Consider the following 15,388-nt stretch of genomic DNA (forward strand, 5'->3'; position numbering starts at 1 on the left):
GCCACAGGAGCCAGTCTCTTACAGTGGTGATTTCCTCATTAGATGAGCCTTTCTTTGAGATCTTCTCCACCATACATGTGCTCTTCTCTGCCTGGTGACTGTAGTTGGCAGGCACGAGGAGCGCGTGTGTGGCAGCCTACATGCACAGTTGGGGATTTTTTTATGGGTTTGTTTTAGTAAGAGCTGAAGTAGAAACATTAAATGTTTTATAAGGACAATGTACCTGGAGAACCAGTTCCTTTTTTGAATCTCCAAATGTGTATGTGGTCAGTGCCTTCCCTCAATTACATGGATTTTGGTTTTGCTTTGTTCCATGGTTCAGTTTTATATCAGACTAGTGGCATTTTTGCTTCTCTCAACATCTCCACATTTATTGGAATTAGGATAGTTGAACTCACTCTCTTCTGTTTCTTGTTAACTATGCTGTTTATGAAAACTGCCAACATTTATGTATTTTTCCTAAAATGACTGTTTTGCTGCTGGAGTCAGTGCTGTGTTTCTTTGTGGTAATATCAAATTATGAAGTATTTTCCAAAGCCTCATATTGAGCAAAGGAAATAGTTGTTAGAACAGAGGCTGGGCCATTGCTGGTTTACCCTGAAGTTGATTCTTTTGTGACATCTTGAGATCTCCAATAGTGATTTTCTGGGCTTTTTTAATTTTTATGGTTTTGTACCAAGCAGACAATATTACCTTTCATGTAAATAAATTTGGTAATGGTACAGATCTCTTCTGTGATTTTCTTGAGCTGTCTCAAATCTGATGCTTTTATTTCACCGAGATGTTTCACTCTGCTTTTGAGCAGTCTTTCATTCTGTTAAAATTCTGAGACAAACTGGAGGATTTTGTTTAATGGAGACATTACTTAAAATCATCTTGATGTAGCATTATAAGACCCACAAAATGACAGGTGATCACTTAACACTGTAGCTGTTCAAAATGTTTGTATTGCTTCATTGCACATTGTGTTTTGCTTTCTTTATTCATTGTTTATTGCTTTACCTTGCAGTAGGCAGGTGTTAGACCTGCTAAAGAAGAGTGCTTTTTATTAATACTGTATGTTGTTATATTTGTGAGTTATATGTATGTCTATACCGCCTTTGAAACTCAAGATCTTTTTAGTTGCTTTTTTTTTTTTTTTTTTTTTTTAATGCTGTAGTAGCAGAAGCCCATAGTGTTGTTGAGAGCTTTGTCCTTATTTCACAGATGCACTGGGAATTGTTTTTAATCTCCTTTCTGCTTTCCCATTACAGATGGTGATGACGACCCACAACTCTCCTGGGTGGCTTCATCTCCCTCCAGCAAAGATGTTGCATCACCCACTCAGATGATAGGAGATGGGTGTGATCTCGGCATCGGGGAGGAGGAAGGGGGGACTGGCCTGCCATATCCCTGTCAGTTTTGTGATAAGTCCTTCATTCGCCTGAGCTACCTTAAAAGGCACGAGCAGATCCACAGTGACAAACTACCTTTCAAATGCACCTACTGTAGCCGGCTTTTTAAGCACAAGAGAAGCAGGGATCGCCATATAAAGCTTCATACTGGGGATAAAAAATACCATTGCCATGAATGTGAGGCTGCGTTCTCTCGCAGCGACCACCTCAAAATTCACCTGAAAACCCACAGCTCCAGCAAACCGTTCAAGTGTACTGTGTGTAAGCGTGGGTTTTCATCGACCAGCTCATTGCAGAGTCACATGCAAGCTCATAAAAAGAACAAGGAACATATGGCAAAGACTGAGAAAGAGGTGAAAAAGGATGATTTTATGTGTGATTACTGTGAAGAGACATTCAGTCAGACTGAAGATTTGGAGAAGCACGTAATGACACGCCACCCACAGCTTTCTGAGAAGGCAGATTTGCAGTGTATTCATTGCCCTGAAGTATTTGCAGACGAAAACTCGCTGCTCTCACACATTCATCAAGCCCATGCCAACAAAAAACACAAGTGCCCTATGTGCCCAGAGCAGTTTTCTTCAGTGGAGGATGTATATTGCCACTTGGACAGCCACAGACAACCTGACTCCAGCAATCACAGCATCAGCCCTGACCCTGTCTTGGGGAGTGTGGCATCCATGAGCAGCGCAACGCCTGACTCTAGTGCATCGGTGGAAAGAGGTTCCACCCCAGATTCAACCTTAAAGCCTTTGAGAGGACAAAAGAAAATGAGGTCTGTGGACAGAGAGGAAAACCAGAACTGGTCTAAAGTTACCTACAGCTGTCCGTACTGCTCAAAGCGCGACTTCAACAGCCTTGCTGTTCTGGAGATCCACCTGAAGACCATTCACGCAGACAAACCTCAGCAAAGCCACACGTGCCAGATCTGCCTTGATTCCATGCCTACACTGTACAACTTGAATGAACATGTGAGAAAAGTGCACAAAACCCATGCCTATCCCATGATGCAGTTCAGCAACATTTCTGCCTTTCACTGTAACTACTGCCCAGAGATGTTTGCAGATATCAACAGCTTACAAGAACACATCCGTATTACTCACTGTGGACCAAATGCAACCCCTCAAGATGGCAACAATGCTTTCTTCTGTAACCAGTGCTCCATGGGCTTTCTGACCGAAGCAACCTTGACTGAACATATTCAGCAGACTCACTGCAATGTAGGAAATTCAAAATTGGATTCTCCTGTCATTCAGCCAACACAGTCTTTTATGGAAGTTTATTCATGCCCTTATTGCACAAACTCCCCCATTTTTGGCTCCATCTTGAAGCTTACAAAGCATATTAAAGAAAACCACAAGAACATTCCTCTGGCACACAATAAGAAGTCAAAAGCAGAGCAGAGTCCAGTTTCTTCTGATGTTGAAGTCTCTTCCCCTAAAAGGCAACGTCTTTCTGCTAGCGTAAATTCAGTGTCTAATGGTGAATACCCATGTAATCAGTGTGATCTAAAGTTCTCAAATTTTGAAAGTTTTCAAACCCATTTAAAGTTGCATTTGGAGTTGCTGTTGAGGAAACAGTCTTGCCCTCAGTGTAAAGAAGACTTTGATTCCCAGGAGTCTCTTCTGCAACATCTCACTGTGCATTACATGACAACTTCAACTCATTATGTATGTGAGAGCTGCGACAAACAGTTTTCTTCAGTGGATGATTTGCAGAAACATTTGTTGGACATGCATACTTTTGTGTTGTATCACTGCACCCTTTGCCAAGAAGTTTTTGATTCCAAGGTATCTATCCAAGTGCATCTGGCAGTCAAGCATAGCAATGAAAAGAAGATGTATCGTTGCACAGCCTGTAACTGGGATTTTAGGAAGGAGGTGGATCTCCAGATCCATGTGAAGCATAGTCACCTGGGGAATCCATCAAAGTCTCACAAATGCATCTTCTGTGGGGAGACCTTTAGCACAGAGGTAGAGCTGCAGTGTCACATCACAACCCACAGCAAAAAATATAACTGCAAGTTTTGTAGCAAAGCTTTTCATGCCATCATCTTGCTTGAAAAGCATTTGCGGGAAAAACATTGTGTTTTTGATGCTAGTGCGGAGAATGGTACAGCTAATGGCATGACCCCAACTAATAAGAAGACAGAAGGGGCAGATATCCAAAACATACTAATGAAGAATCCAGATACTTCCAACAGTCACGAAGCCAGCGAAGATGATGTAGATGCTTCTGAGCCCATGTATGGCTGTGACATTTGTGGGGCTGCCTACACTATGGAGGTCCTCTTGCAGAACCATCGTTTGAGAGACCATAACATCAGGCCTGGGGAGGATGACTGTTCTAGGAAGAAAGCAGAATTCATCAAAGGTAGCCACAAGTGTAATATCTGCTCAAGGACCTTTTTCTCAGAAAATGGCCTGAGAGAGCACATGCAGACCCATCGCGGCCCAGCCAAGCACTACATGTGCCCCATCTGTGGGGAACGCTTCCCATCACTCCTGACCCTGACGGAGCACAAAGTCACTCACAGCAAGAGTTTGGATACAGGGACGTGTCGGATCTGCAAAATGCCGCTGCAGAGCGAGGAGGAATTTATCGAGCACTGCCAGATGCATCCAGATCTCAGAAATTCCCTCACTGGGTTTCGCTGTGTTGTCTGCATGCAGACAGTCACCTCTACCCTTGAGCTGAAAATTCATGGGACGTTCCATATGCAGAAATTGGCAGGAAACTCTGCAACCTCATCTCCCAATGGCCAGGCCTTGCAGAAACTCTACAAGTGCGCGTTGTGCTTGAAGGAGTTCCGGAATAAGCAGGACTTGGTAAAGCTGGATGTGAATGGCCTTCCCTATGGCCTGTGTGCTGGATGCATGACCAGGAGCACCAATGGACAGTCTTCGGGCTTGGCTCCACAGGAGGTGAACGAGAGACCGTGTGGCAGTCTGAGGTGTCCAGAGTGTAGTGTCAAATTTGAAACTGCTGAGGACCTAGAGAGCCACATCCAGGTAGACCACCGAGACCTGACGCCTGAGACTAGTGGCCAAAGGAAGGGTACCCAGACATCCCCCGTTCCCAGAGTAAGTACAGCTGAACTTTAAAATGTCTGAGGGATAAAACATAGACCTTCAATGCAACTCAGAACTCTTCTACTGTTATTTTTTTTTTATCTGTCACTTAAGAAAATTACTTGTACTACAAAAAAATCCAACAAAAGAGGAAGAAAGGTAGAGTAAGGTACATAGAAAAATTAAATGTTACGCAGTCTTGCAGCGTCCTTGATTCCTAGTGGCAGTGCACGAGTTTTCTTTTATCGTAAAACTGCCCTAGATTTACCAACAGAGAGCTGAGACCCTTGAACAGTGGGGATTGAGTTTGTCCATGAATTCTGATACTTCTGAAATGGCAGATCTGGAAAAGCTGGAAGATTTCCATGAAAAAAGGAGATGTTGAGTACCCAAAACACACATAAAAGAAAATGATCTGTTGCACTTGAAGAATGAGAGTTGAGTTCCTACCAGCAAATTAAACATGAGCAGAATCTTAAGGAGCTTTGTAGGAAAACTTTAGTGAATTCCACCCTATCCCCCCAAATTCTCACCTAAACCAAATTTCTGTGCCGAAGAGCTTGTTGTTATGGGTGGCTGTCAGAGTGAACATTGTGAGGGTATTGGATGTCTGTGTGCATACATGTGTGCTTGTATATGTGTGTGGATGATTTGCAAAGTGATTTTGAAAGGATCTGCTTCACGGCTCTCCTGTAAGAGAAGTAGTTTTCTTAGCATATGCAGAAATTGTCTAATACAGGTTACATCTAATTGTGCTTTCTTTTAATGTTTGCAGATAGCCTGCTTTCACGTTTCTTAGCTTAAGAGATTCTTGGGAACATGCAGATCCAAGAAGGGTTTCAGAAGCTTACTAAGGAGATTAATATCATCTGCAGTTTATAGTCTTTAAAAATTATTTCTTGAAGTTTTGGTTCAAGAATGGGCCAAGTCAGTCCTTCCTCTGTCAGGAACAGATGGAATGAGAAGTAGATTTTGGAAATCTTCTCGGGAGACCAACAGCAGACGCATCTGAGTATTGATATCATCTGACATTTTTAATTAAACATGATGGGGTGAGATTTTCAAAAGTATCTAAGGAAATTAGGCACCCAACTCCTAATGAATAATTCCAGCCGTAGAAGCCTGTTTATGCCAATCTGCTAATTAAAGCACCCACAAACACTCTTCCATCTCACTTCATTAAAAGAACTTGAAAATACCATTCAACCAGAACACTGGAGGCTCAGTAAGTAAGAGAAGACCCTAAGTATGGCATGAAGACACAGACTGAGATGCCTGCACTAGAGATGGTGCAGGCTATGTGTGTGTCCAGCGGGACTTGGTAGTGCTGCCTCAGTGCTGGGGCATATGGGTCAGCAGCATCTGGTAGAGCTGGGCTGTGCATGGCCAGGTCAGAGCATGGCAGTGCGTGCGCCAGCACCTGCTGGCATCAACGCCCCATTCCCGGCTTCTGAGTGAATCCCACAGAAAGTTTAATTCTTGAGTTCTTGCTTTTTTAGTTAAACAACTGGATATTGTTCCCTCTGTGTGCGATGAGTGTATGATTAAGCCTCCAGGCACACGCACCTAATTCTGCAGAAGAATGAGGAATGCAAGTATCCCTCCTTCAGTGTGATACCTCTTGGGAATTTTGCTCGGGCTCTAGATAGGTCATTCTTCCTCCTCCTTAGGCCTTTGTTTTTTTCTAGATTCTTTAAAACACCTCTGTTCTCCTAGGTAAGACTAATTCTTAGTTCATATGGCTGTGCCTATAGCCTAAAGTATTACCTTTTCTATCGACTACCAGAAGCAGCTTACATTGCTATTTTCTGCTCCTATTTCTTGCTTTAACTCTTTCTTTTCAGTGACAGCTTCCATACTTGCTCTCTCAAGGGAGAGTTTTAAGTTCTTCAATAAGGTAAATGCTTTGAGTTTCATCCCATGAGGGAAGGTCTTCGTTCTTTTGTAGAAGATAATGAAAAATTGACATTTGTGATGATGGCAAATAGTACATACACCATAGACAGGTGTCTGTGGCCTGCACATATGCACATACTAGAGACATTTATGATATGTATGCCAGGAATAGATATATTGTTATTAGGAATAATTCATTATCTTACCCTTTGTTATAGGTACAAGACCTGAATTCTGATATCAGTTCACATGGAAACTGTTGGTGTTTCACTCAGGTTTCTCAAGGCAATGACTGCTCTTTGTGTCTCCCTAGCCCAGGAGTTTTCAAAGAATTAGACTGTTTTAAATGGTGGTAAACCTCCCTATTTCAGGAATAGCATTAACTTCGTTGGTTTCATAGCAAAACTAAGCAAGTTGAACACAGTCTCTCTTGTCATCTTGTTAGTATGCTGCGCACAGGTAAAATACCATTTTACTGGAGCAATCTTAAGTGCGCAATGCATGTAGAATAATTTGCAGATGTCCAGAGGAAAAAAGCTGCTTCTCTCCAGTTCATGAGCACTTCTACATTTCTTTTTTAAACACCTTACTGATTTTTCTTTCCTAAACAGAAAAGCAGTTGAAGATTAGGGCAAGGTACAGTAAGAAAGAAAAGGGTAGGGAGATTAGATTTTAAGTAGTGGGTATATATTTCAGAGTAAATAAGAATAGGCAGAATGAAATCCAAGCAGATGGAAAAGATGATGACATAAAAGTTCTCTAACTTCTTTCAGTGTCGGAAATCACTCCACCAGCAGTTGTTGGTTAGTTCTTAAATTGTAGAAATGAGCATGGAAGCCTAAAGGAATTTCAGGGGGAAAAACAATAAAATTAAGATTTAACCCCAAAGTGAAGGAAAGGAAGAAAACAAATATTAGCTCTTGATGAATAAAAAAAAAAAATTTGGGAAAGGAAAAAAAAGCAGGAGAAAACAATTCTTGTTTACTTTAACTGTTAACATTTGTGTATATATGCACATGGATATAGCACCACAAAGAGAGTATGAATACGTTGTTATGTTTCAATTTTTTACTACTGAACTTTTGGAGGTTTTGTTCTGTTGGAGACAGCTAGATGAGGATCAAAAAAGTACTCAGAATTGCTTGGCAATTTGTTGTTTTTGTTTTTTTTTTTTAAATCCTTAAGAATGAAAGAAAGCATCCAACCCTTGAAAATGCTCCTGTATTCTGTCGTCTTCAGTAACACCATAGTATAGCTACCAACCAGGAAGAAATTTCTCTGACTTGATCACATTTTATTCTAGGACTTCTAAGTAGGATCCAGTCTTGATGGTCAACAAGATAGAGAGAGTTCCAGATGGACAAAGTTTTTGCCTTGTGTGCATGGCAGCATCTGCATTGGAGGATTTGTTATTAGGAGATTTTAAGTCAAATCAATGGTCTTCCATAGGGAGCATCACTAAGAGGAATAAATAAAATATACCTTCATAGTAAAAGATTACTCTAACATCATTTTTTGTTTGATTCTGATAGTTTTACGTGAGCTATTCTGTTTGGATAGGACTGAAGGTAATTTTTTTCTGAGATGAGCATCACAAGTAGAGGCACAATTCCAGTACCTGCCACATGTATAGCTCAAAACCTTTTCTAATTCTATTACAATGGCATCAGAGGTAATGCTTTCGTGTTTCTCTGAACATATTTCTGTGCGTAGGAGCTTCAGTTTTGAACATATTCTATTAATTCCTTTTAAGATGTTTCATAGAGGAATGTGCATGTCTTGAGAAACGTGAGTAGCAGTTTAGGACTGAGATTTCTCATTGCCCCTTGTAATACTAGGAACATTTCAACCTGTTCTTTCTCTTACACAGATTTATCTGTATTTTGTACCTTAGTTACCATCAACAATACTTGTTCAATGTTGACAATGGCAAATGCTTAGTCTTCCATTAAATTTCCATCTTGAATAGTGTTATATTTTTAGCACACCTAGGTTATTCAGATTGAAGAAGCAAAGGAGATGGCATAGGAAGTTGGAAGAATGAACCCTATTGTGCTTCTTTACTCAGTTCCTTTTCTCCTTCATACTTTCTTGGACTCAATTAATTCTCTTTGTTCTCCCACAAACCCCTTCTCTTCCCTTGTAAATCCACTTGAATGGAGGAATATTTTCTTTGTAGAACAGGAAAACATTTCCAGATTTAAAGGAGGACAGTCTGGAAAACCCATGGGAACAATAGTTACTTTAGAAAAGAAAGCAGAACCCTCTGTTGTTATTATTACTATTTTGTGCCAAGGTTAGAATTAAGTATCTTGACTTAATGGGGATCGAACTGTCAGCTGAATGCCTGCTCACTTGGTCTCTTTTGTCACCTAGATGCCATCATCTAGACTCTGTTAGCTCCTTGAAGTCTGGGCACCTTTGCTGTCACCACTTGTGAAGACAGAACTTTAAAAAGAGATTACTGACCCATTAATAATGTCTGTGAAGCCCCAATACCCACAAAAACAGTAGTAGATCTTATTTGGTACCACAAATAACACACCCTTGTATTCAAACTAGTGCTCCCTATTCATTAAGAATGGAAGTCTAGTTTTGTAACATTCTTTTAAAGAGAATTATTAATGAGCCAAGAAATCAGCTGTTCTATCTCCTGCATATACATTTGGGTGCTAATCTAGTTGTAGTTGTTTTTATGGCCTGCATAAGACCATTTAATAAATCTCACTCTGTATTGAGCCAGGTAGCCTGTCACAAGAGCCATCACCTCAGTTAAGCTACTCTTATGCACGCATGTGTCTCAGCTGAAGCTGAAGATAATGCCAAGAGGAATGGTGAAATCTGCCATCTTCTCTGAGGGGTCTTATGCCAAGTGGAGTGTTTTGTGAGTCTGAGAAATGGTGTGGAGGAGTTTATGCTGTGTCTGTGGGTAAACAAAGACATCCTGTCTCCAGATCTGTTAGCAAGTAGCTTTCAGAAGCACCAAAATAAATTTAAAAAATGAATCATTTGTCTGTGTTTAATATAACTTTAAAGGTTTGAAATAGAGTTGAGCTGAAATATTGTCCTTTTTAGGTAGTTACTTATGGAACCCTCAAAACAGAGATAAGTGTTGAACAAAGCACAAAACTTAGTCAACTTTGAAGTTTTAAAGAGGATGGTTTCAAGTTTTAAATGTGACTGTATGAATCCTTCACCACCCAAATCCTGTTTTTCTCCTCCAAAGGTTTTTGTGTTTTGCTTTGTTTTTAAAGTTAGGAGACCTCAGCATGTGTATGCCAGCATATTTGAGAGGACGTGTGTATGTGTGTGTGCTGTGCTTGTCTGCCAGAAGAGACTCCCAAGAAGAGTGCTGCAGAAATCCAACTGCTTTTCCATTAACAGCCTTGATTTCCAAATGGACTCCAGGAGGATAGCTGCCTAGGGATAACTAGCCAGTCCAAACTATTTCCTTTTATATGTTTGGCTGTGTCAGGTTTCGGCCAATGGAGTGCAGCCTTCTTCCTATTATCATGTTAATCACCCATTGTTATTTTAGCCTGGAAGGCCCTGCCTATGTCTAAACACATACTGCGTACAGAATTCATGGAATAGGCATAACATCCATAGACTGGTTCATTTGTTATTATGGTATTACAGCATGTTCATTAACCTCCAGCAGGCTAACTTGTTGCCACTGATGACATGGGAAGTAGTTAAGAAGCTCTTGGCAGCACCTAATTTGTTCTTTCCTCAGCAGGCGTTCAAGGAAATTGGATTCCATGCTCAGAGGAAGTGACAGCAACTCCTCTGTTTAAACTCAAAACTTCTGACTTACTACTGCTGTCCTAAAAATGGGATTCTATACATAGGTGTGGAGCAGAGGCTGTAAGAAAAAATCAAGTGTATCTAAAAGTGCACAAAAAACACCTTCAAAAAAGTTAAGCGGTGCTGTTTACTGAATTGGGTTTTTCAGTGCTGATAGCTTGGGATTCTCATCCATTCCTTGGCTATCTGAGCTTGTGGCCAGCACTTGGAGATTTCACATACACTCTGCTGCCATCCACACTGGCTGTATGGATATGGACTGCATGCTCATGGCTGGTGGCAAGTGCTGCAGTAGGAGTTATTCTCTAGGAAGAAGTAGGCACAAAAAGCCCAATTTTTCTGAACTGCATGTCAAAAGATGTCTGTTTAGATAGCATATTCCCATGCAGTCAATGAGCATGCACATCAGACCAAAGCACCATACTCCTGCTTTGGGAAATGAGAGTTTCTGCAAATATACAAAAAACCCACTTAGCATTAATGTTTTATTTTTTTTCCTAACTTGGGTGTCTAACTTGTCAACATGCATTTTAATTTCTAGAAATTATTTCTTTGATTTTTTCCTGTCATGTTGCACAAGTACAAACACCACTGTCAATCTGAGTGCAAACCCCATTTTCCCTATTTGAATAAATGGTTCATATAATTGCCTCTTCACACTGTCTCCTGCCTTCTGCAGCTAAGCCTCCCTGGTATAACTCTGGGATAGAGAAAATGCACAACAGATTGTGCTAGGCAACAATTCCTTGTGGTAATGCAGTTTTTGTGGGATTTCTGATGGGTGACCATTACAAAAATATACTTTTTCCCTTTCACTTCCCAAACTAACTATAGGTGTTTTGCCTACTGTATTTTAATTTTAAATAAAGATGAATTTTTGTGAGAAAGTTGATACTTTTCTGAAAACAGAGTTACCTTTCAATGTCTTTTATTTCACTCTACAGAAATTTTTACTGTAATGGTTTAAATGACATGAGCAATCTTATTATGGCTTAAGCACTCAATCAGAGTTTCAAGTACTATGACTTGAAATTTTTAAAGTCAAAATTAAAAATTCTCCTAAAGCAGGCTGTTAATCAGAGGGTGGATTTATGGTCTCAAAAGATCCCAGCCCAACTTGATGTCTTCTTGGGGATATATCAGCAGAGAAGACCTCAATGGAGGGAGGTTGAAGCATATAGATGCTGTATTCATGATCACACTTGCCTTACACTGTAGTACAGTTTTCTCTAACCTCTTTTTTGTTATTAAACAGAAAAAGACCTATCAATGCATCAAGTGCCAGATGACCTTTGAGAATGAGAGGGAGATACAAATTCATGTCGCTAACCATATGATTGGTAAGCCATTCTTTAAACTAGGCCATTCATTGGCTGCTTGTTTTTTGCTACTCTTTGAAATTCACTATTCTGATAACTTGTTAATATTCATGCTGTAATTTTTTCTTATCTTTCAGAGAAAATTATTTTGACGTAATGGTTCCTTACTTCAAAGCTTTTTAAATATGTGGTTATAAAAGTGTTACAGCTGAGCTTTTTTCCTTATCTTTTTGAGTCCTCATGTAGCATTTTCATTTATATTAAAATCAAACTTTTGACAGTATCTTCCATTTGATAGCATAAATTTCTCTCTATCCATGTAAAAAGCACTTGCCAGTTGTCAACCACTTAGGAGCAATTATGTTTCAATTTTGTGTGTCATGACATTGAATAGATTTAACTGCTAGCATTTTCCCAGCTAAGTATGCTGAATTCCTGAGGAACATTGTCAAAACAAAACACAAAGTTATTTCAGTGGTTTGGTTTTGGTTTGTTTTGTTTTTTTTTCCCCAAATGATTTTGGGCTTCAGAAGGTTCAACTTTTCAGACGTACAAGTGTTTTAAAAATCAGTGCTTACTGCCTTCTACTGCAGTCCTGTTGCAAGAGTTTCTAGTGAAGTGTTACTTTAATTTGATGGGTTGTAATTTTGCTGCAGCTTCATGGTTGCTTTCCTGATGAACGCAAAGAAATGTTTTCCTGTCTGCACAGATGTTACAAATATAGGCACTGGCCCAAGAGGTCAGTTTATTTTGATGTATAAACCACAAAGGAGTTACTTACACATGGCACTTTAGGTATATGTTGGACAAAACCCTGTGTGTGTCATATGTTCACATGCAGCATTTACCTCCCATAAGCATAATGGTTTTCCTTCAACAATTTTACTTTTATGAAACTATTCTCCTGTCAACGCATGTATGTAACTCATACTATCTTTGAAGTGAATTACGTATAAATACCAGTGAGAGAAGTATGAACTGACAGAGTCTTCACACTCTCAAACCCAAATGAAAAATACATGTGTCAGTCACAACAATTTTCTTCTGGGAGCCAGGCAGGAGTCTGAAGTCGATGTCAAGCAGGATAAGATGAAGGTATCTAAAAATGTTTTCTTTCTTACCAGGTGTAAATGTAATCTCTTGTTTGTAAGCTTGAAGAGTGAGATCCTTGTTAATTGGACCACAGTGATTCCATGTAGCCCCACCTAAATTTGTGTTTTTTTTAGGAAGCCTGAAAGAAAGAGGTCATTAGGCAAGTATAGTACTTGTTTAAACTTCATTTGTGATCCAGTGGCTAATAAATTATTTTTAAATGCGAAGGTCATGAAGTGCCAAGTTAAGGTTCTGCTTGATCTGAGAGGGGAATTCTTTTTCGTTTTGAAAAGATGTCATTTCTTCATTTTCCAGTAACTAATGTGTGAAGTTTATTTATGCGTATTCCCAAATTAGTGCTGTCTAGAATAATGCACGATGACATAACAAGGTTCACTATTAATTCTATTGGAAAATAACGGTAGTAGAAGGCATAGGGAGATGAGAAAAATGTGGTACTGCTGTTTGTGAAAACTGTACCTATTGTTTCCTTGGAGCTGTAAATAAGTTATTATACATATTTGGAAGAACTTTATATAAGTACAAAGGTACATATAATCTCAGTGCTGTGACCCAGAACATTGTAAGTACCGGAACATGGTGAGAAAATGTGTTAATTATTCCATTGTGGTGTCAAGTCTTTGTCTGTTTGCTGAGATATGGACTGAGAACACTTGTTAAGTTCATCTCACCACTCTTTTTCTTATGGTGCAGTTTAGGAAAGAGTAAATTATAGAAAGCTTTAATATGGAGCCAAGCTTTCTCCCACTGTGGTCATCTCAGTGCACAAGGCATTTGGGCCCGCTCTCCTTCAAGACAGGTGACTGCTTCAGAAAAGGCGTTTCCAGTGAGTCTGCTGATGATATTTGTTCTTTACTGGGGAATACTGAAGTTGAAAGGAGAGGCTAGATGTCACCATTTCTCCAACAGTAAATGCTGTGCAGATTTTCTGGTGATAATTTGCATAGTGCTGAATCAGTGAGAACAGTGATGGACTGCCTCTTGGGCTTGCTCCTGTGCTCTTTGTTCTAAGCCTGAGATCCCTTACTCAGGCAGTGGGAGAGGTGGGCGTGTGCCTCCTTACCTCTCAGACTGGTTAATCACTTATAAAACAAGGCATGCAAGAGTTTCCATTCTTGATCTTAGACCAAGTCTAGCCAGATGGGCAGTGAGAGAAAGCAGTTAACATAGCTGTTTCTGCAGCCCAGGTCTGTGTCGAAGGGGTTATTAATGTTATCATTGTCAATTTAAGGTCTGCAGATGAGGATTTGTCTGTGCTGCAGGGGCACTGAGATCCCAGGGTGAAAATACAAGGTTTTGGTGGGTGGTGGGATCTTGACCTTAGACTGTATCTCCCCAGGAGCTTAAGGTTGAACTCACCTCAAAGAACTTGTATCTGTCTAAAATTAAGGTGTCTGGTTTAATATAGTCATTGAGATGCTGTCTAGGGAAAATGAATGATTGATACCAATCTAAAACAAGTGTTTGAGGAGGATAAGCATTTCCAGGGAGAGATTTTTATCTCTCTTTTGAAGTGAGTCAAGACAATGAAGTTAGCCTTGACATGCGATTTTTAGGTAAAAAAAACCCTTGACTTTGATAGTCCAGGACCTGTCAGCAGCACTTTCTTCTCATACTTTGAGAAACACAAAATCAATAGTTGAGATATCTTGAGCACTTGCCTATGGTTTTATTCTGCTCATGCGACTGTCAACAAAGGAGTCCCTGCTCTGTAGCAGCAACACCTCTCAAGTATCAGTATGCATAATATGAGTAAATAATTCAATTACTTCTTACTTCACAGTCTTAAAAAGTGCATCCATTAAAGTTGGCTGTGCCTCTCTCTTCAGCCTCTTGGCTCCTCAGTCTGAAGTCAGAGGCCCTGCTCATAATTCATGGAAGTAAGGGGTTTATTTTTTTTGAAGCAGTATGCAGGGAATTTCCAGTGCTACTCCTACACACCACTTTGAAAAATTACCCTTCTGCACTTTAGCCCTTCATATCCTGTGCATGAACACAGAGGCACATTGGGTCCTGCACAGGGTCCCTGGGGAAGGGGCAGGCTGGATACATCCCCAGAGGAGGTAAATGGTAGATGTTTTGTTTCATTTTACACTGGGGCCTGTAGGAAGGCTGTATGCAGCAGAACAGACCTCAGCTGTGCCTAGCCAAGAAGGGGTCTGTTTAGAAATGTTTCCAGCCGGGGAATGTCGGGTGTTCAGGGTGGAATTTTTGGAGGGCAGAGGTCTTTGAAACATTGTACTGATTGGCGCTCCTTTGAAACATTTCCATGCCCACAGAAAGGGGGTCCCTCTTTGAAACATTTTCAGGGGTTAGGAAGTCCACCTGGGACTGTATCAAAAACTTTCAGTAGTTCTTGCTGCCTCTGTACTTGCTTACCTCCTGTTGCGCTGACCTGGCCATGTTTAAAGTTTCTCTCCCTTATCTCTCCACCTACCACTGCCTCTGATGTGCAGTCTCTACTAGATGGAGGGAAGGATAGGGGGTATGCAGCTGTGGGCTCTACAGGGTGCACTGAGCAGTCATGGCAGCAGCAAGAAGTCTGGAAAACTATCAGTGCAGCTTCTCCCCAGTGGCTGGGGGAGCCATAGAACTTCAGTTTCCATCACAGAGTTGCCACCGAGTCCCCACAGCATGTGAGTGGTGGCTGCTGTGGGGAAAAGTCCCCAGCACTCACCCAGAGAGTGGGAGACCCCACTCAGAACCCTGCACAGGGAATGTAAGGATTTGGTCCTGGGGCTTCCTATTGTTTTTTTTTTTTTTTTACATCTGTGGTGTTCCCAAAGCC

General features: G+C 40.6%; 1 protein-coding gene across 6 annotated transcripts in view; it reads left to right on the forward strand.

The window, feature by feature from the left end:
- Positions 1 to 15,388, forward strand: part of ZNF423 (zinc finger protein 423) — a 236,337-nt gene that overhangs the window by 135,596 nt on the left and 85,353 nt on the right. For 5 of the 6 annotated variants that reach the window (XM_061370824.1, XM_061370567.1, XM_061370650.1 and 2 more), the window contains 2 exons: positions 1,254 to 4,477; positions 11,424 to 11,508. In XM_061370824.1, the coding sequence (XP_061226808.1) occupies positions 1,254 to 4,477; positions 11,424 to 11,508 (3,309 nt within the window). The remainder of the gene's footprint in view (positions 1 to 1,253; positions 4,478 to 11,423; positions 11,509 to 15,388) is intronic. The other variant, XR_009728060.1, reaches the window with a different exon arrangement.

The sequence above is a fragment of the Neopsephotus bourkii genome, unplaced genomic scaffold, assembly GCF_033783945.1.
Source record: "Neopsephotus bourkii isolate Nb327-2 ecotype Australia unplaced genomic scaffold, CSIRO-AGI_Nbou_v1 NB_13, whole genome shotgun sequence".
NCBI lineage: Eukaryota > Metazoa > Chordata > Aves > Psittaciformes > Psittacidae > Neopsephotus > Neopsephotus bourkii.